This window comes from Calonectris borealis, chromosome 11 (genome assembly GCF_964195595.1).
Source record: "Calonectris borealis chromosome 11, bCalBor7.hap1.2, whole genome shotgun sequence".
In the NCBI taxonomy this organism is placed as follows: domain Eukaryota; kingdom Metazoa; phylum Chordata; class Aves; order Procellariiformes; family Procellariidae; genus Calonectris; species Calonectris borealis.
Genome location: NC_134322.1, coordinates 9,285,425 through 9,306,061, shown reverse-complemented (window position 1 = coordinate 9,306,061; position 20,637 = coordinate 9,285,425). Strand labels below are relative to the sequence as shown.

Genomic DNA, 20,637 nt, shown 5'->3' with positions numbered 1-20,637 from the left:
GCAGAGGAAGGAGCTGGGATCTGCTTGGAGGTCTCACCCAGCTCTTTGGGGAAAGAGCACATGGTTCAAAACCATGGGAAGAAAGGAGCATTGTGTTTACATTTATTAATTAAAGGAAGCCCCATATCAGAGGAGGGGACATTTAGGCTGCAGGTCTGAGGTCTCCAGCCCCATCTCCAGCACCATCTCAGAGTACCGCCCTGGTTCATGCAGCCCCAGCCCGGCTTGTCTTGATGGGAGGATGCGCTGGGTAAATCACTCCGGGAAATGATGGGACATGTGTCACTTCTACATCCTTATAGATATATGGCAGCCTTGTCAGGGCCGTTGCACGTCTGTGCATGCATGCAGGATCTTGGCATTTGGTTTGAAGGATATATCTTCCTCTTCCTCCTGAGACTGTCCCACAGTGGGACCCGCACCCAGTGACTCAGGCTGCCTTGGCAGGGATGTGGGGAGGCCCCACAGCTCATCTTCTGCTGGTCATCAGAAGGGAGCATGGCCCCTGGGCTCAGCCCCATTTGCTCTCAAAGAGAGCCAGCTGCTCTGAGGAGGGGTGGGCAGCCCCAGGCAGACCCCCACTGCACCAGGGCTGTGTCCCTGCCATCTCCACATACAGGACAGAGGCTCCCGGGAGGAAACGGGCCCCCGTGGCAGTTTGTTGTTGCCTGAGAGGCTCTGGGAGTTGCCCTGCACGGGGTGGCAAGCCTGTCCCCGCTCACCTCCACCCTGACTCGCACGGTGCGGTCGACTGTCCGGATGCACTTTACAAAGCAAGGAGCAGGATGGTCTCACCCCGAGGTGAAGAGTCTGCTGGGGCTGCTGCTGTGCCCCGCAAGACGGGGGGGGAACAGCTAAAAGCTGGAGTGAGGGGCACCCTGCCTTCACTCTCAGTGCCAGCTGGGGAAGGGTGCTTGCAGAGCCGGGAGGGTGGTGAGGGGAGCACCCAGCGCAGGGAGGGAGGGCGCTGGGGGCGGTGGTGGTCAGGGTGCTGCTGCAAGGGGAAGGGAAGGGGTGTGGGGCCGGGCAGAGCAGGGGGCAGGACGCCCGGGCTCCACTCCCCACTTGCACTGGCCTCCACGTCTACTCGTCCCCGGGGAGGCAGTGCTCAGAGGTGCTCGAGCTGCTCGGAGAAAAGGTGCGGAGACCTGTCCCTCCTCCCCGGGAGGAAGGAGGGCGAGGGGAGCAAGCCTGCCGAAGCTCCCGTGCTCTGAAATGTGATCCTGACGCAGGCACCTCCCTGGGCCCCACCTCACCCTCTCCAACCTATATATGTCGCCTGCCTTGGCCGCGCGCGGGGGGACACAGGTTTACACGGTCTGCTGGGCTGCCGGGGATCCCTGCGGATGGAGCGGCCGAGGCACCAGGGGATGGCGAAGAACACGTATATGCGCTGGCGGCTCCCGCTCGTATGCCTCCTCTGGGAGGTGGCCATGATCGTCCTCTTTGGGGTCTTCGTGCGCTTTGGCCCTGAAGCTGACGCGCACTGGGAGGAAGAGAAGCGAGAGATGAACCTGACCAGCGACATAGAGAACGATTTCTACTTCCGATACCCGTGTGAGTATTTGGGAAGCCTAGTCCTGGTGCTGGCTGGTCCCCATCCCATCCATCCCATCCCAACCCATCGCATCCCATCCCATGGCAGAGCCTGTCAGAGGGGACGTCTCCACCGATTGCTGGAAAGTCGGGCTCTTGCCTTGAGGCTGGTTTGGGGCACACCAAAGAGCAAGAGAAAAGCCTCATGGCCTTCCAGTGCTCTTGGGGCTTTGTCAGCAGGGTACCGTGACACCAGTACATGACGTCTTGTTTCCAGGAATAGGGCTGACGTGTTCCCAGCACCCTGCAAGTTTCGGTTTGCTGCCCCCTCCCTCGGCTTTGGATCAGAGCAAGCTTTTCTGTGCATACGGAGGAACGGCTGTCGAGATCCTGTGACATCTTCCTCCCCTTCCTACATCCTCCCCCTCACTAGTAAATTACCCTTTAGCTACTGGCATTTCGGTGCCGGTGTCCTCCCAACCTGCCAGGTTCCCAGGACTCTTGGGTCACTGCATCATATTCCCACGGGAATTATTCAGGTTAAAGCCCTTCTGGCCAGGCAGTGCCTTTGGCCAGCTTTGGTCTCCAGGGCTGGTCATCCTTGTGAGCCGTTCAGAACAGGCTGCTTCTGTAGGCAATTGTTTCCAAGGAAGCAACAGGCCTGAGTCATGCATCTATTTAGAACATTTCCATTAAAAACACCTGCTAAATCAAAGGAGCTATAGAAACCTGTAGCTGCTGAGGATTAGCTAGTTCAGAAAAGGATTTGCTTACAGAAACCCGCTGCTCAGCCAGCCTCCGAGTTAGTCTACAGCCGTGGCTGCCCTGGGCTCTCCCTCGAGATCTGCCATTGGGACTAACCCCACGCAGGTCGGCGTGAAGCAGCAGCAATGCCCGAGGGCTGCTCTTGTCACTGATGTGCTGAGAGGACATCAGGGGTCCAAGAAGGAGCTTGTAGGAGCTAAGGACGTAACATCTCTTCTGTCCTCATATCCCGCTCCTGCTCCACAGTGCCAAATATTCCCCCTCATGGATTCAACACAACTAAATCAACCTAAGAGCAACTGCTTAGCTCAGTTTAGCTTTGAATTACATTTCTGTTTCAGACCTGAGGAAGGGCTCACGTGCCCAAAAGCACAGATGTTTTTTCTCCATTATCTAATCAGAAATATTCTATCTCTGCAAAGATGGACAAACATGGCAAGGCGACCGAGCCCTGGCATTTTGATCCCTGTGTCCATCCAGCACTGCTCAGAAGACAGTGTGATGGTTGAACACCCGAGGATCATTTGTATTAACGTGTCTGCGACCACTGCTGTCCATAGGACCTGTCCGCAATGGCAGTGGGATAGGAGTGACAAACTGACAAGTCCTCCAAGCCCAGAGGCGGTTGGGAAGGCAGGCAGAGGGAAGCTTATGCACGGTTGTGTCAGTGGTGCCCATTGCCAGGTCCAGTCAGTGTGACAATTCCTTCTCATTTTGAATCACACATTGATATTCCCTAATGGGTGACTCCTCTGCTCCGTACGGAAAAGAAATTAGATTCTTCGGCACAAGCAGCATTCCCAAAGCCCAAACACTTCCTCTCAATAGTGATGGCAATTGTCCTCCCGCAAAAGCAGGGTCACAAAACCTTTAGGGCATGGCAGTGCCTGGGCTGCCTCTGAGTGATGCCAACATTATTCTTCCCAAGGGAGAACAAATGCAAGGGTTAGAAAAAGGCATTAGGCTGGGTGCAGTTTGAAGAAAGACCTGCTCTTCCGCCTGGGTTTGTACAGGGTCTAACACACAGTGGGGATCCTCACAGTCCGCAGCTTTAACTCTGACCTGTGTATTTCTGCTTTTACGATGAAAGTGGGAATATATAATGCAAATGGCAGATAATTCTAGCTGTGTATTGTGCTGCTTACACTGGAGAAGAAAGGTAGGGAGAATAAATACAGCTGCAGAGAGAAAGTCTATGTCATTGTATGGTAAAACCAGAGTTAGAAAGACTGGTTCTTAGGACATGTGGAGAAGTGCATTTGAAGTGACCTCTGCTGAACAGTGCCAGCTGCAGATCTTGTCTCCTTCCTTTTTTAACGAGTGATTTCATAGGCATGGGGGGCATTTTTAAAAACAAGCAGATTAACCTGTCCCTGCAACATGGCACTACATTGCTGGAGCCTGTCCAAATGCTTGTCCTTATACAAGTTGCAAGATCTTGTAAAGCACCGAAGGACAAAAGCCAAGGCTTCTGCAGAGCCACACCTCACCCAAAACCTCACCCAGCCCTTAGTCGAAGCAGCAGATACAATCCCACTCTCCCTGCAGGAGCGGATCTGGGGCTGCTGGATTTCAGCACAGGTTCGGGGTAGAGCAGATTCTCAGTCACTGAATTTCCTTTGCCCTGAGCTTATGCCTTCTCTGGGGTGCACAGACGTTGCTGGTTATAGTGGCTATAATGGTTTGTGCGCTGCATAATGCAGAACTTGCTGGCGTAGCTCCATCGATGCTGTGTTTACCTGTTCTACAGTGTGGGTTTGCTGGTGGGAGTCTCCCGGCAGGGGAACCCAGCTCTTTTCATGGGCAGAGTGGCCTCCAGTGTGAGGGTTTGCATGGTTCAATTTGTAAGTATGCAGTGTTTCACCTCACTTAATTGCAAAGCGATGCTTATCTGATAGAAATGTGCAGCATTAAAAAGTACAGCGGGTTTACTGCACCGAGAAGTTCTTTCAAGAGGTTCACACAGGTTTGGTTTCCCCCGGGGAAGGGCATCTGAGGGGCTCGAGTTAGCAGGTCTGAGCATTTGTGGGAAGAACTGGGTCTCTCTGGTTTAAGCACTCAAAATCTCACAAGGTGGGATCCTGGTCTCAAGGGTATTTTGCCACTGATTTCAGCAGCATTTAAAAATGTATTTGTAAACTTCCCTTGTTCGTGTACTTTTATTGCTCTGAGCCATCACCGGGACCCTGCATAGGATGGACCTACCCAAAATGACCATTCATGTGTTTTTAACAAAACTTCACTGTTCATTTTACATGACATTTTCTAAATTTTTTACAAAAGGGGAAAAAACAATCTGAATACAAAAATGTTTTCCTTTGTACACTCCATTAGTCTCCGATCTTCTCTTGCACGCAGGTTTTAATAAACACTTCTTACTTTCAAGACTGAGCCTTTTAACCAAAAGCCAGTTTCTGAAAGCTGAGAGACATTTTCAGACTTAGAAATGTGGGGACATGGGATAAACACACATTTTCTCTTGAATTTCCCCCCTACTGCCACTGATGTGGTTAGTTTCCTTTCACCACCGATTTCAAATGGCACTCGCCTTCCCTAAAGAGCTGACAGTCCCTTCCCTCTGCACAGCTTTCCAGGACGTCCACGTGATGATCTTTGTGGGATTTGGCTTCCTCATGACATTCCTCAAGCGTTATGGATTTGGAGCCGTGGGTTTCAATTTTCTCCTTGCTGCCTTTGGGATCCAGTGGGCTCTCCTGATGCAAGGCTGGTTCCACTCTTTCAAGAGCGGGAAGATCCTCATTGGAGTGGAGAAGTAAGGAGGAGATAGATGGGCTCTGGGATGCCACCTCTTGACTGGCCAGTGGAAGAGCTGGGACAGGAGCCAAGCAGCTGGCAGCGCCTGTCCCTCTGTTACGTGCAAACAAGTCTAAAATGTCGTCTTCCCTCTGCATACCTCCACTTGCTTTCTACCTTTGAGCCCAAAGGTACTTGCCATTATGGTGGTACTGCTCAAAGGGAAATGTGAGACGAGTACACTTAGTCCCAAGCATGGACGCCGGTGCTGAGAACATACATAATCCACATTATTTAAATAATTTGGGGGGAAGCACCTTTCCTGGACAGTATGTCAGAATGGGAGAAAGGTCAGTGGGAAATCCATGGCTGGCCTCTAATCACCTATTTGTCTTCAGGTGGGATCGCTAGACCTGGGGGTGGGTGAGGGTGAGTTACAGAAGAGTATTTCCTCATTAAACCACAATTATCCTTCCCTTTTTCCAGCCTGATCAATGCTGATTTCTGTGTGGGTTCTGTGTGCATTGCCTTTGGGGCCATCCTGGGCAAAACCAGCCCCATACAGCTCCTCGTCCTGACTTTGTTTCAAGTCACGCTCTTCGCAGTGAACGAGTACATCCTCCTCAACCTGCTTCATGTAAGGCTTTAGGCAACACCCACTTGGTTCTGCTCCTTCCTCTCCACGTCTCTCCAAATTGTCCCCCTTTGCTATGGCTCCACCAAGCCACTGCCTTCATAAGCATTTGGAATGCAAGAATGAATGCAGAATTTGAAATGCAGAAAAAGTAGACAGATTAGAAAAGAGGGGGTCAGTGGGGGGTACTTCCCTGAGAGGGGAGATCTCCCAGAGTTTTACACACAAGCTTGGCAATTCAAGAGCACTGTGTCCCTTCACTGCGGCTCCCGAGGCAGACAGGGAGTCTTAGCAAAGTCATTTGCTTCGTGCCTGAGATTTTCCTCTCATCTGTTTTCCCTGCTAGAATATGGGCGTTGTAGAAGGAAATCAAGTGGCAAAGAGGACAAGATGTCTGCTGAGGGAGGCAGGGTTCTTGCCCTCCAAGAGAGGGCTTGGGGGCTGGGAAGCAAAGGAGCTCCCAGAAGACCTGAGTGCACATGGGAGCCAACCTGGCTATCACTGTAACCCACTTGCCATTAGGGCAGGTCAGAAATTCCCGTCTGATTCGATGCCTTCCAAGGGGAAGCTAAGAGGAACCATGCACGGGACCAAATGAGCGGGATAGATAGCAGGACCAAAGCATTTTTGTCCACCTCTCCCCATGACTGAGTGCAGGCTGGAAGGATGCATGGGCAGACAAGCTGGGCACGATGCAAACCAGACCTCAGCTCCAGAATGAGTGGTGATTGCAGAAGCAAACCTCTGTTTTCCCATGGCTGCAGGTTAGGGACGCGGGTGGCTCCATGACCATTCACACCTTCGGAGCCTACTTTGGCCTCACAGTGACACGCATCCTATACAGACCCAACCTGGAGCAAAGTAAGGACAAGCAGGGCTCCGTGTACCACTCCGACCTCTTCGCTATGATCGGTGAGTCAGCCCCCGCCTCAGGGGCACTGGTACATGCAGACCACTCGGCTGCAGAGGGCTAGTCCCTCCTGTGTCTCTGGGAAAATCAAACTGAAACCAGGATCTGGGGCTGAGAAGCTCTGTATCCCGGTCTTCCACCTTGCAGAGCTACTCAGCTCCCTTCATCAGTGGCTGGGCTGAGATGGTGCCTGGGAAGACAAGGACGCGTTTTGGTTCCCCCTCTCTGCCAGCCCCTCCTGATGCTGGTCCCATCATGGGGGGTGCAGCTCTGGGGCAGCAGGACTACGGGATTTAACTTCCCCCTGTGCAGAAAGATCTTCTTCAGAGTTTTTTTCAATCCCTGTATTCTCTCTTTTCCCTTTCTCTTCTTCATCCCCTTCTCCCCATCCCACCAGGTACCCTGTATCTATGGATGTACTGGCCTAGTTTTAACTCGGCAATTTCTGAGCACGGGGATGCCCAGCACCGGGCTGCCATTAACACGTACTGCTCGCTGGCTGCTTGTGTCCTCACCACAATGGCCTTCTCCAGCATGCTGCAGAAGAAAGGCAAGCTTGACATGGTAAGCTGGGAGCAGAGAGCCCTGTGCTGCCCAGGGGACTTGTAATGAGGTGGATCAAGGGTCCAGGAAACGATTGGCACTTGTCCTTTGCTGAACTGATACTAGGTTTCAGGGCATGATGGTGCAACCAGCATCTAGGCAGAAACCCAGAGGTTTTATTGAATAAACAGCAGGATAGATAGCAGGACCAAAGCATTTTTGTCCACCTCTCCCCATGACTGAGTGCAGGCTGGAAGGATGCATGGGCAGAGAAGCTGGGCACGATGCAAACCAGACCTCAGCTCCAGAATGAGTGGTGATTGCAGAAGCAAACCTCTGTTTTCCCATGGCTGCAGGTTAGGGACGCGGGTGGCTCCATGACCATTCACACCTTCGACTGCCTTTGGGCAGTCGCCATTTCTGCCCTCGGCAGGTTTATCAAGGCGTTTGACTTCACTGGCACGTACCGGACGCGGAAAGCGAGTCCTGCAGTGCTTGAGGTGCAGGGTGATGCCCTGCACGTGGTGGACCTAAGCCACAGCAGGGACTGGACTTGCTCTGTCTGGAGAGCTACTGATGGGCATGTTGCAGAGCCATGTTTGGCAGCGCTCTCTGAGCAGGGCCTGCGCAGCAGCTCGTGAGCAATCGGGGGGCTGACTTGTACGTGTTATGTGTGTGGGTGACACATGTCTCTGTGACAGCGGAGCTTGTGTGACACATGGGTGAGACAATTTCCATCTCATCACAACTCCCCACCCAGATTTGTGGATGCAAAGAATGTGTGTGGTACAGGGAGTGGGAGTCTATGTGCACCTGTGCTACAGATAGAGGCTGCCTGTTCTCTTGTTTTTCACCAACAAGCAGGAAAATGGGCCCTGATATTTCCTCTCGAAGTATTTTCAGAACTTGATTCTCCCGCTTTACCATTTGCACCATCCCTGAGCAATTGCAATCTCCCCAAAGTGCCAAGACAGGGTGGTTACTTCTGCAGGTCCACATCCAGAACGCAACGCTGGCGGGTGGCGTGGCCGTGGGCACCAGCGCGGAGATGATGCTAACTCCATACGGATCCCTCATTGTCGGGTTCATCTGTGGCATCGTGTCCACAGTGGGGTATGTCTACCTCACGGTGAGTGCTGCTCTAGGGGTCTGCAGCCCTACTCCTGCTAAGGAGACCAGAAATGGATTCACTTCTCTTTGAGGGTTCCTGCTTTCCACCATCCCTTACATAGATGCACTTCTGACTCCATTTACTGCCCCAAAATGCTCAGGAAGGTTCAGTCTCCCAACAGGAGAGCGTTTGGAGGATATGTTGTTATTTATCTTGAGCTTGGCTCACATCTTTGTCTACGAGCCCTTAGCATTTAAATGAGACACAATATCACTCTTCCTTCTCTGCTTATCCCAGTCCTCCACGGAAGGAACTAATCCTTTCCAGGGCTGCGCTCACGTCCCTGATCTTTCTGTACCTCCCTTCTCCTCAGCCTTTTTTGGAATCCAGGTTGCACATCCAGGACACATGTGGCATCCACAACCTCCACGCCATGCCGGGCCTTATTGGGGGCATTGTGGGGGCCGTCACTGCAGCTGCAGCCACGGAGGATGTATATGGAAAGGAAGGGTAAGACAGCTTGAAAATCTTCCCTGAGAATAGATTTTACCTGGGGGTCCTTGGGCTGGGAGCAAGGAGTAATTAACAGCCCTTGTTAATTGTCCAGGGTTGTCCCTTTCCCCTTCAACTGACTGTGTCAGGCTTACTGAAGTGTAAAAGACTCATCTCTTTCAGCTGACTTCTGGTGGCCTCAAAAAGTGAGCCATAACCCAGCTCCTTGGCATTATTTTGGGGCACGGTGGGCGGGGAAGTGCTCCTCCCTCCATTCCTGCATTGTTTTGGGGGGTCAGGTAAGGCTGAAGGTCTGAAATACAAAAGAAATGTTTATATATTGCGCTCCTCCTAGGTAAAGCTTTGCCAGGGGCCAGAGGAGAAGGAAGGAGCGGTGTTTTGTGTCATTGCGACACTCTCCTGGTCCGTTGCAGAAGAGGGATGGGGCTAGGGAGGAGTCCCTGAGGGAGCAGGGCCATACGGCTCCTCCAGAGCCAGGGAAGATCTCCTGCCAGGAGCAATCCTCGCCATTTCTGCCCTCGGCAGGTTTATCAAGGCGTTTGACTTCACTGGCACGTACCGGACGCGGACAGCCAGTGTCCAAGGAGGGTTCCAGGCAGCCGGCATTGTAGTGTCTCTGCTGATGGCTTTCGCCGGGGGGGCCCTTGTGGGTAAGCAGGAGGGGAGCACAGAGAGGGGCGGGTTGAGTACAGCCTGTGGCTGAAATGGAGGTGTCCTTCTGTGGCTGGATGCGTCCTTCCCGCTTGCATTGCGAGGGTTGCAGCCCCTGGCTTGCTCGCATTGGGATGCCCTGCAGCGGTACCACCCCAAAGCCCACAGGAGCCGGGGAAACCAGGGAGCCAAGGGGGGAGCAAGCTCAAATGGGTTTGGAGAAAAGCGGGGGGATGGACACCAAGCACTGTGCCAGGGCTGCGTTTCCCCCCTTTGCTGCCGCGACGGGTGGACTCCGGCCATCCACACCCCACCTGCATCCCACACGCATTATGGCCCCCTGCCCACCGCCCTGCCCGGCTGCTTCCAGGGGCCATCCTGAAGCTGCCCGTCTGGGGTGACCCCGCCGCCGAGAACTGCTTTGAGGACGACATTTATTGGGAGGTGAGGCGGGGGGCGGGCGGGCTGGCCCGGCCGCGGGCCGAGGCGCTGAGGCGGGGTGTGGGGTCGAGGCCGGCGGCGGGAGCGGGGCGGAGTGGGGCGGGAGGCACAAGATGGCGCTGTCGCCCTGCGGCGTGCGCGGCCGCTGTGGCGCGGCGCTGAGGGGGCTGTGGCGCGGCGCTGAGGGGGCTGTGCCGCGCCGCAGGTGCCGGAGGACGAGGAGAGCGACGTGTACCACATGCACAACCCCGACAAGCCCGCCTCGCCCTGAGCCGCCCACAGCCCTCCGCCGCCCCCCGCCAAGGACGCTGCCTCCTCAGGGGGCCGGCGGGGCTGCCCGCCATCTTCCCGCCCGCGGGGCTGCCCCCACCGCCTCTTCCTCCACCACAGGACACCGGGCCCCACTCCTGGGGGGGAGCGAAGGCTCATTTTCTCCCCATGGCGACGAGGCACCCGGCCTGGCCCTTCTCTCCCGCTTTTGTAACAAGCTGTTGTGAATAAAATAAAAACGTGTTCTTCTTTCCAGGCCTGTGCTCCCTTGTGTGAGTAGTGGAGCAGGACGGGATGTCCCCCAGACCCCGTCTCTCCCGCTGGCGGCATAGAGCAGCTCCTGGGAGAGCCCTTGGCTGCTGGGGGTAAAGCGCAGGCGCTGGGACGCTGCCGGTGCCCGGGGGCCGCAGCAGATGCACGAGCGATGGCAACGCGGGGATAGCGCAGGCTGTGGAGACGCTTGGCTTCAGACCTGGTACCTTAAAATAGAGCAGCTGGAGGCAGCAGGCAGGCTTTCCATGGCGGGGGGAAAGCCTCTGTGGGAAGCACAGCCTGGGCTGGTGCTTTTTGGGGGAGGGGGGGTGTGGGGTGCAGTGGCTGTCGCCGTGCTCACGCTGCCATCCGAGGCCTGGATAAGGGCCAGCTTTGAGTCTGGCTACACTTTTACATGCCTCCACCATCACCTTCTCAACTGCTCTACTGAGGCCTCCATCAGCTCCTTGGGAGCCTTGTCTGCACGTACGGTGCAGGCTGGCAAGACCCTTTCCTCTTCTTTGGTTTCAGCCATTTCTTCCAGTGTCATCAGACCACTCCTTCCACTTACGGGTGCTATCCTGATGGGAAGAGCCCAAAGCCAGAGCACAGCCCCCAGCTCTTAACCGGACCATCAGGCTTCAGCCAGAGTTGGAGGAGACAGGAATGAAAATCAGGCCCAAAACCTGCATGTTTTCCAGGATGATACAATATGAGGAGCAGGAGAGGAAAAGGGGGGGGAAAGAGGAGGTAGGAGGGCTGATAGGTGTCTTCACCGCGTCGAGCTGTAATTCTCACACCTGAGGGGGGGAGTCAAAAGTAGCTATTCATATCCCCTTGGGATATGACACCCTCATTTTCCATGCTGGGTAAAGACAAAAACCCTTTACAACATGTTTCTGGAATTTGTCAGCGGCTGCCAGCAGCAGCATGTTAATTAAATGTCGGCAAAGATGGAAGCAAGACGCTCTGCTCTAATTGGACACTTTGCTTGGTGGAGCTGAAAAACATTGTGACAGAGGAGGAGGCGCCGAAACACTGTGTTCCCCTGCCATGGCGCAGGGACGGGGACAGCCAGGCGCAGGAGATGCTCTCTTCTGAACCGGCGTTGCCTCTGTTTGGCCTGAGACAACCTGGCCGTTGAAAAAAGAAGAGTAACAAAATAAGAAAAGGCCAAAAATCCTCCGTAGGCAAGGTCTCGAGCACGGCAGCAGTGTGGGATGCAGGGAAAGGGCTTGTTGGCTAAGGGGAAATTCAGAAATATTGTAGCTGGCTGTCAGGAGCTCTAGCCCCCTTGCCAGCTGGTGATATATTGTATATTCCTTTATGATGGCAAAGGAGATGTCTGACAGGGGTTAGAAATGGTCTCCAGAGAATGATCCCTGCAGAGGCTGAGAGTACATTGAGCTGCACCCTCTCCCTAGGGCAGGGATGGGAAAATGGGGAGCAATTCCTGATTTCCCTGTGCTGGGATCTGCTGAAGGAAGGAGATCTTCTCCCAGCCCCTTTGCACTGGGGAAAGGATGTAACAGCCATTTTCTGTTCACATCTTCATCCACAGAGCCCATCAGAAACCATCACGGGGACATTTACTGACAGGCGCTGTAGACAATCTCATTTCAAAAGTGGAGTCCTAAACTTTTTGCCCCAAGTTCTTCAAAACCACCTGAAAGCAGAAGCAGACCTCTTGGGCACTGCATTTCCTACTCCCTCACTGGACCAGTGCCCTTCTGTCCCCCATTTGAGCCTCTGGCCACGTCCCGGACAAGCCAGCATTCAGCCGTGCCAGCCCCCAGGGAGGCAGTGTCCCACCGTGGGGATACTGTGTCCAGCCCCCGTGGCCTCTGGTCTTTCCTCCCAGCAGCTTGCAAGGGGCTGCGGGGATCAGTAACTGCAAAGACTGAGCAACTCTCGTTGCTTTAGCGAGGTGGCCAGCCCGCATCTCAGCTGGGGCAGGTCTGTGAGTGCCAGGAGATGGTCCTACCCCGTGCGCACATGCCGGCAGAAGGAGTCCCATCGCCGCTCCCCATCCCTCCAGGCTCTGCCTCCTCCTCGTGGGAAGACACCTAAATTGCCCAGGCTGCTGGGCAGCGAAGCGTTTTATTGCCCGTGCTCTTGCGGGGCTCAGTCTGGTCTCAGTACCTAAATCACTCGCTGGGGCTGGCCTCACAGTTTTAATTCCCTGGCAAACAATGCCGGGGTTGGGCTGGCGCGTTTGAAGTGCGGTCGCGGCCCCAGCGGTGGACAGAGGGCTTCTCAACGGGGGAGCGCAGAGAGCAGAGGATTGGGCTGCTCTGGCAGGCGGGAGGACGTGTGAGAAAGGGGCTGTCGATACCCGCGGGGATTAGGTGGTACAAATTGGCTGGGAAGCACCGGAGGCATTGACCAAAGTTGTCCTGGGGCAGGTTCCCATGGGGGGGCTGGCTGAAACAACTCGCCTTCAAGGAGGCTGGAAGGCCCAGCCTGGCTGCTAATCCCCTGGGATCTATGGGGCATGGAGCAGAAAAGAGGTTAAAAAAAAAAAAAAAGGAAAAACTCATGTAAAGGTGGTGGTTTCCCCAAGGGGATGATGTTAGAGAAAGCGGGAAGGGGGCAGGGGGGGAACAGCATTGTTTAATCCTGCTTTTAATAAGCAGGTGGTGGGCTTTGCTTGCACTCCCGCTCCTGCGAGCTGCTGCAGAGATTTTGGGGAAGGCCTTTGCTCGCTTCTGCTGTCCCCCACTCCTGGTGGGGACCCCCATGCCTCTGCAGAGGGTCCCCATCTGCGGGCCTGCGCGGGAGGGGGGAGGGTTGTGTGCTTACATCTGTGCCTACGTGTGTGTTGGTGTGCGTGGGTGCAGGTACATGGTGCAAGCCCCAGATTTGGGCTGAAATGGGCTCGTTGCATGCCTGAGGCGCTGGCCACAGCAGATCTCCCGCTGGTGGTGCGCCCATGCGTACAAAGCCCTGCGTCCCCACGCACGTGCCTTCTTGACCACGCGCAGCCGACACACTGAAAACCACGTTGTCCCCGTTGCTGGCGGTGTCGGCGTGCCCTCACACACACGTGCCAGCCTGCCGGCCGCTGCATCGCTATGCACATCCATCTACCTTTGCCCTGCACGTCCGTCTACCGTTGCGCTAGCGCGAGCGCGTGCGTGTCGGACCCGGCGTGTCCACGGCTGCGTGAGCGCCGCTCCAGCCCCTTCTGAAGGAGCGCTGTAAATTGTAATCAGATTAGGGCAGCCGGTCGCTTAGGGCCCTTGAAAAGGGCATACGTCCCCTCATCAGTACCTAGCATTGAGTCGCACAAAGGGTCTAAGTAACTCGGCAGGGGTCGGGCCCTCTGGAGCACAGGGGAGGGGGCTCGCCTTTCTTTTCTCTCTGTCCCTTGTAATTATGTCAATTTGCTAGCCAAATTGTTTGCTTGAGTGGACAGTGGGGGCTTGCCCCCCTTCCCGCCTTCCCCCCACCCCTAACCCCATTCATGTGCTAATGTGGGAAGGAGCATGGCCTCCTGACTTCGGGAGGTGGCCATCCAGGAGCAAAGCACAGGGGGGCACGGGCCGGGAGCCCCCCGTCTATGTGCCCACGGGTGCCTTGGCCGTGCAGCCCAGACGAACGGGGCACTCCTGTTTGCTTTCGCCCATGGCGGGGTGTGCAATGCCCAGCCAGCCCCGGCCAGCTCTGGTTTTCTCCGGCCATCCCTCACCTGCACCGTATCCCCGCTTGGGCCAATGCATCCCCAGGGCCGCGAGCCGTGCCCTGCCGCGCGGCGGCTTTTTCGGCACACCTCCCCACCCGCGCACCTCCCAGCATTTGCATATATTCTGCCTGCAAATCCTTGTCAAGGGGAGCTCTTTATTGCCTGTATAGATCACAGGGTGTTAGTTAAGGGGCTTCTTTGTATTGCCTCAGACAGCTGGGGTCATCAAAAGTCCTGCGGTGGGAAGGAGAGACAGGAGGAGGGGGGAAGCTCTGACAATACGGACTGAAGGATTAAAGGAGCATATAAAGTTCCTATTGAGTGAGACAAGAGGCTGTTCACTCCCAAGATTGACAGCGACCAGGAGGCGATTCCCAACACAATGTCCAATTAATTCTCTACCCTCTTCGCTGCCGTCTCCTCCTTCCCTCCTCTACTGGGCTGGGGCATGAGCAGGGAAGGGCTGAAGCTAAGATCCTCAAGAAGGTAATTAATTATTCCTGACTAAGAGGAGCCTGCCAGGGTGCAGGCCTGTCCCCAGGCTCGCTGGGTATCTGTCCCTCTCCCACAGGCTCCCATCAGCTTGGGCCACTTTGGGGTAGTTTTCCTTTCCATCACAGGCAGAGCTGTCCCACCAAAGGTCCATCTCCATGGCAGGTCCTACACCATAACCACAGTTAGTGCTGAGCCCAGAACAGGTAGATTTAGGGCTAAAGCCAGGCTGGCGGTGGTATGCAAGGTAGTGGTATAGGCAGAGAGCTAGGGAGCAGGGCGCGGTGCGTGGGCAAGATGCATGGGCATGCAGAGCATTTGGGGAGAGGCAGAGCTCAGCATGTGCCAGGCCTTACACGCATGTGCAGTGGCAATGGTTAAAAGCAGCTCCGTCCACCCTAGTTTTGTAGGGAGAAGTGGGCTTCTGACCATAAGGATGCATTGCCACTGTCCCCCCACTGGCCACAGTGCTGGGCATAGCAGGACGTATAGGAGATATTTGTGTGTGCTCCTACCTCTCCTGCTAATCTCTTTGACATACACCCCATGTACAGGAGCAGAATCTGAGCCACCACGTGAAATTCCTGCAAACCACTGAGTATGAATTGTTTTATTTGTCTGGTCTATTTTTTCCCTTGCAAACATCTCAGCCCGGAGGAAGGGAGTAACCAGGAAAGCACCTTTCTCCGAGCTGGCAGCCTTTTTGTTGGTACTCTCTGCAGTGCCGAGACTCCCAGACGTGAGTGGCGAATGTCCTTCCACAGTGACAAACATGTCCAAACCACCTGGTTTGGGAGAAGAAGCCATGCAACCGGGAAGACCTTGTTCTCCAGCCCTTCTCCTCCATTCCCACTGCTCAGCACTGACCCCTTCCCCTCCGCCACCCCTGCCCGTGGCACAGAGGATGCTGCCAGGCCGTGTCGGTGCGGGATGGGGGATCAGTGCTGCCCACCCCACGCACCCCACGAGCAGGAGATGCCCTGGGGATGCCGGCGCGGGGCTCGGTGTCTCTTGCCCGCTGCCTCCCGCCGCACACGCTCCCAGTGAAGTTGTTTGAAAGTCTTCTGGCAGTTTTCGCGGCCAGGAATAACAGATTAGCCATGATCTGATCAGCCCAGTATCTAAGCTGTATTCTCCCTGCTGACAAGTATTTGAAAGAGGGGAGGGGCCACTTTCAGCCCAACGATGAATCTTTCACCGACAAGAAAAGACCTTTTTTTCTCCCGCCAGCCACAGACTGCTCCGTGCCCTGTTGCTAAGCGAGACCCGGGGCCACCGCTTGCACGCGGCCGGCTCCAGCAGAGCCCTCGGGTTACCAGGATCAGGAGATTCACACCAGACATCTTGTTTTTTTGGGGGGGGTGTTTCTTTTCTCACCCGCCTTTGACTGGCAGATAACAGCTCGCCAGCGAGGCCCAGGGATGCCCCTGCCGAGGCGGCTCGCCCTGGGAGGAAAGGGAAGATGCAGAAGCCTTTAGAGGGGTGGTTGGGGCGTGGGGTCGGGGGCTCAGCCCTAAATGTCTGGGGTTTGATGCCACGCACAGGGGTGTCCCCAGCTGGGCTGCGGAACGGCAGCTCCCCCCCCATACCCACAGCCCCAGTGTCCCAGAGGGTTGGGGCACAGCGGGACCTTGGGGACATGGCTTTGGAGGATGCTTGATGCTGGTAGCTAAAGAAAAGCCTGGCCTGGCTTCATGCAGGGGTGGCTCTGGGCTTGGGCTTGCATGGGGACATGTGGCAGAGGAAACGGGAGGATGATCTCTAGGCTTGGGCCAGCTTTTTGGTCCCTGCAGCCTCACACTGCTCCGGAGCACCCTCTCCCTCCGCCAGCCCCAGTCGGGGCCAACCGCCCTGAGAGAAAGAAGGGAAATCACTAAAACAAAGGCTTTCCAGGCTATTTCTGGAGCTGCCAGCATGAGGTGCCCTCGCCTAAGACATGGTGCTCACATCTCCCTCCTCTCCTGCAAGGCAGCGGTGCAGGCAGAGCTGCAGGCTGCCAGGCCCTGGGCTGGCACCTTCCCAGAGCCCTGCCTGCCCTGCCTGCCCTCCCTCGCAGGCAGGGTGCTGCGGGGTGAGGAAGGAGCTCCTCTTCGTGCGTGTGCCTCTCCAGTGATTCTCTAGTGCCGCTGCAGAACCTCCCTCGCTGGCCCCGAGCGAAGGCATCCATAGGTATTACGGATGCACGGCAGCTCAGGCTCTTTGTGCTCAGCCCTATGTGGGAAATCCTCCCTCTCCACGGCTGTAGGAAGCCTGGAGAAACCTCCTCGTCCCTACCTCGGCCTGGGAAGACTTTCTTGACCTCAGACTCCTGTAAGCCCATGATCTCAAGACAAGCAGAGATGACCAGGGCTCACTGCACTGACATGCAGGAGGACTGTGGAAGACACCCACAGGGAAGCTCTTTCCCTTTCCGCAGGAAGGGGGAACAACTCCAGCATGGCACCGCAAGCTGCTCCCTCCCCACGGCCATGCCCTGCACCCAGTTGGTGCGAAAAGCCCCAGGGAAAGATGCCAGAGGGCTTTGAGCAGCACAAAAAGGAAAGAAACCCTGAGCCTTCGGGTTTGAAACACAAAAGGCCGGATCCATGGCTGTGATACAGCCCCTTTCTGTAGCTTTAGCAGCACGAAGCAGCTGAAAAACTGGCTTCTCTGGCGAGCTCCTCCAGTTTGGGGGGGGTCCCTCGGTGGCTGAAGGGGCAGCACTGGTGCCGATGCCACCTCCAGCGCCATGGGCAGCAGGACGGGATGCCCAGTGCCTTGTCCTAAGTCGCATCGGAGGCATGATGACTTTCTCCAGTCTTCCCAAGAAAAGGAGTACTTATGTTTAGCGTTCTGGGGGAAGGTGGTGTTACGGTGCAGGTGCTCTATCAGTTTGTGCTTGCCGTGGATAGCAGCGGCTGCAGGGGCTGCTTGCCATGCTTGGCAGTGGGCACCCGCCCCAAATAAATCTCTCCCAGCCAGCAGCTTCCCAAGGGCATGTTCAAGTCTCTCTAGGCTTGAGCCAGCAAAGCACAGGCGAGGTCTGCTGACTCTGAGACATCTCTCGCAGTCCCATGTGTCCAACTAACTCTGTGTCACCCTTTTTTCCCAGCTGTTGGCTGCCCCGGCAGGGACAAGCTCCCCGCTTTGGGACCTTACCACTGCTCCGGTGCTTCAGGACAGATTTCTCACTCTCTTTGGGTGGCTTGGCCAGCCATGAGACATATCCTCCACTGCACAGACAGGTCTCCTGCCTTGCTCTGCAGCCGAGAATCGCCTGTGCAGAGGAGCAGTGGGAGAGCTGGGCGGCTGGAGCACACCCTTCATCCTCTCCTGTGGAGGCCGAAGGACTTTTGACACACTTCTTAAAGCTTCCTGGCCCACTGCTTGGTTAAACCTGCAAATGGCCTCTGTTCCTCTTGGATAAACTTCCCAACTCATTCACTTTATCATCTGCAATACGATGACCCAATGCTCATGCCATGGACATGAAGACCCATGTTTGACTGTCCCCAACCTTCACATCATCGTGGCACTGACCAGATTTCTAGGAGCTCCAAGTGCTACAAACGGCAAGTCCCCAGCGTCAAAATGAATTGCTCCTGACTTTATTCCTTTTGCCTCGGTTGTTTCTGCTGGCTTTGCCTCCAAGCCTTGGCTTTGCCTTGACTTGTACTGGAAGGTGCTTTGTGGGTGAGACCAGCAGCATCCCATTTGGATTCACTTTTCTCTGGGGAATCCCGAATCACTAGAACCAATTTACTCTTTAACTCTGGGTAGTCTCTACATTGAAAATGCTCTATAAAACCCTCCTCTGGGAAGGATGTGGTCTGCAGAGAGAGACCTGACTGTCCTCCTGATGGTCTGATCATCTGTGGGAAAGCACAGGGGCTCTTCCCTGGCCAGGGGCTGGCCGGCACCACATCTTCTTGAGGAAGAAAGGAAAATTTGCCTTCAAGGACTAGTCAGTAAAACCTGATCTGAGAATTCATGTCCCAGTGCTGAAATAAACCATTGTGCAGCAAAGAATAGTACACAATGTAAGCACTCAGGAAAGAAGAAAATAATTTTATCCTGATTTCTAGTGTCTTCCTGACTTGTGAGCACCCTTCCATACTCACACATGTCAGCAGAACACAGCGGAGATATATTTATATGAAAATCTGGCTGTCTCCACAGCTATCTATAGCGTTCCTTTCTGTGCCTGTAGCTCCATCCTATGGCTATAGGTTTGGTTTGCTTTGGTTTGGTTCCAGCGCCTGGAACATCCCTGTGCAAAGGGACGGTATCAGCACCCTGTGCCCAAAGGGGACCGAAATAAAGAGCCATCGCGCGATCAAACCGGCAGCTTGGATGGGTTGGGGGGCACACGGGGAGCCTCGAGCATTGCAGCATCCTTTTCTGGGGCGCTGCCGGCGGGGAAGGGGGTGCCCCCATGGGCCTCCCAGCAGACGAAGGCCCCCGCTCAGAAAGAAGTGGCGGCACATCAGTATGCAGAAGTGGTCGCTGCTCGCCAATAAATTAGCATAAACCACTCTAGGAGGTAAATAGACATACAAGGCGCCAGTGTGTGCAGCGTGGGCTGCGGCTTTGTCTCAGCCCCACTATTGTCATGGCCCCTGCTGCACACTGACCGAGTGGGGCCGGTGTGGTGGGCTCTTACACTTTTGACTGCTGGATAAAAGGGGGGAACATAAAGAGAGGGGAGAACTTTTTTTTGGGTTTTTTTATAAGTCCAGACGAAGTTACAGACGTCTGTTAAACGTCAATTACAGCTGAATAAAGACGTCTGCTCGAGGCTTAGTTATGGCTCCTTTCAGCTACCGAGATTTTTCCAGGGCTGGCCCGGGATGCCTTCGGCAACCTAATTTGGAGATTGTAACTCTATAAACAGGCTCTGGCATTAATCAAGGCTGGTGAAAATGCAAATGATGGCGTGGAGGGGGCTTGGGGATGGGATGGGGTCCTGCGCCTTGCAACTCGGGGCAGGGAGTAGAAAGAGGGAAGCAAAGAGGAGGAAGAAAGGGGCCATGCAGAGGAGCAGGGATCCATAAATAGAGAGCTTGGTGGGGTTTGCTGACTTTCCTCCTGGTGCTCTGGCAATCTGGTCCCATCAGGACTCCTCTGTACCCGCCTCCGCTTCCCACTGGTTAACCCTTGCGGTGCTCCTGGCCGTACGAGCCAGGAGCATGGCCTTTCCATGCCTCGTTGCTTAGGTTTTCCCAGCAAGACCAAGGCCAAAATACCAACAAATTTTTAATGCCTTAAAATCCTGGAGGATCACTGAGTGTTTTGGAGAATACAGACTATATAAGAGAGGGTGTCAGAGCAACGTGGGGACTGCAAGAAGTCACCCCTTTGGGAGGGCAGCTCATGCTCTGTGTGGTCGCCCATCACTTGTTATGTGGCTTGTTGATATCATCTCCATTTTGTCATGGGAAAAAGGCCTCTGAGCTCTAGCTGTGGGGGTCAGGTCCCAGGTCAGTGTTGTCCACACCATTAAAAGCCATCCTGGTGACCATGAAGACCAAAGCACTCTTCAGTAGGGACAAGGTACCAAGGGACCTTCTTCCTTCTCGGATACATCCATGTCAAGAGGACGAGGGTGGAGGGCTGGATCTCCCCTTGGCCTCATCAGCAATATTGCCGTGTGTCCTGGGATGCTCTGGCAGGCTGAGGTCAGTAACCGGTGAGGAGAACCATGTCCTATCCTACAGCCATGTCATAGCTAGACGTTGCAACCCAGAATGTAGGAATAAGCCTGAAAATCAGAGTGGAAACAGTGCTGATGCTGAGGGCTAACAGTGTCTTACTTATAATATGGAGGGGGCTCATTCCTTGCTCCCCCAACCCATGGAGAATCCTTCCTGTGCCCTGCCCCAGTGCTCAGCGCTGCGCCAGCCCAATGCACCATGCGGTGACTGGGATGGATTGTCCAGAGGAGCTCCAATCTCTCTCCCTTCCTCAGATCTTCTGGGAATCTTTCTTTTTTGAGAAGACAGGTGCAGTCCAGGAGCATTTTAGAGAGAAAAGTAACACAGGAGCCTGCTTCCCATTCCCACCTCCCTGAGAAAGCATTTTCTCCTCTCATTTCCACTCTA

At 55.0% G+C, this 20,637-nt stretch overlaps 1 protein-coding gene across 1 annotated transcript; it reads left to right on the top strand.

Annotated features, from left to right (window-relative positions):
• The first annotated feature begins 1,346 nt into the window (after positions 1-1,346).
• RHCG (Rh family C glycoprotein) lies at positions 1,347-10,372 on the top strand. Its single transcript, XM_075159507.1, has 10 exons — positions 1,347-1,557; positions 4,888-5,074; positions 5,542-5,692; positions 6,454-6,601; positions 6,997-7,163; positions 8,134-8,271; positions 8,627-8,763; positions 9,292-9,416; positions 9,788-9,861; positions 10,064-10,372. Exons 1-10 carry the CDS (start codon positions 1,347-1,349, stop codon positions 10,127-10,129), a joined length of 1,404 nt encoding a protein of 467 aa, XP_075015608.1. The 3' UTR covers positions 10,130-10,372.
• The last annotated feature ends 10,265 nt before the right edge of the window (positions 10,373-20,637 follow it).

Excerpts from the sequence above, each read along its gene's own strand:
- RHCG (XM_075159507.1), top strand. The coding sequence starts at position 1,347 with ATGGAGCGGCCGAGGCACCAGGGGATGGCGAAGAACACGTATATGCGC. Across the intron at positions 5,075-5,541 it reads ATCCTCATTGGAGTGGAGAA|CCTGATCAATGCTGATTTCT; the intron begins GTAAGGAGGAGA and ends CCCTTTTTCCAG. Across the intron at positions 6,602-6,996 it reads CGACCTCTTCGCTATGATCG|GTACCCTGTATCTATGGATG; the intron begins GTGAGTCAGCCC and ends CCATCCCACCAG.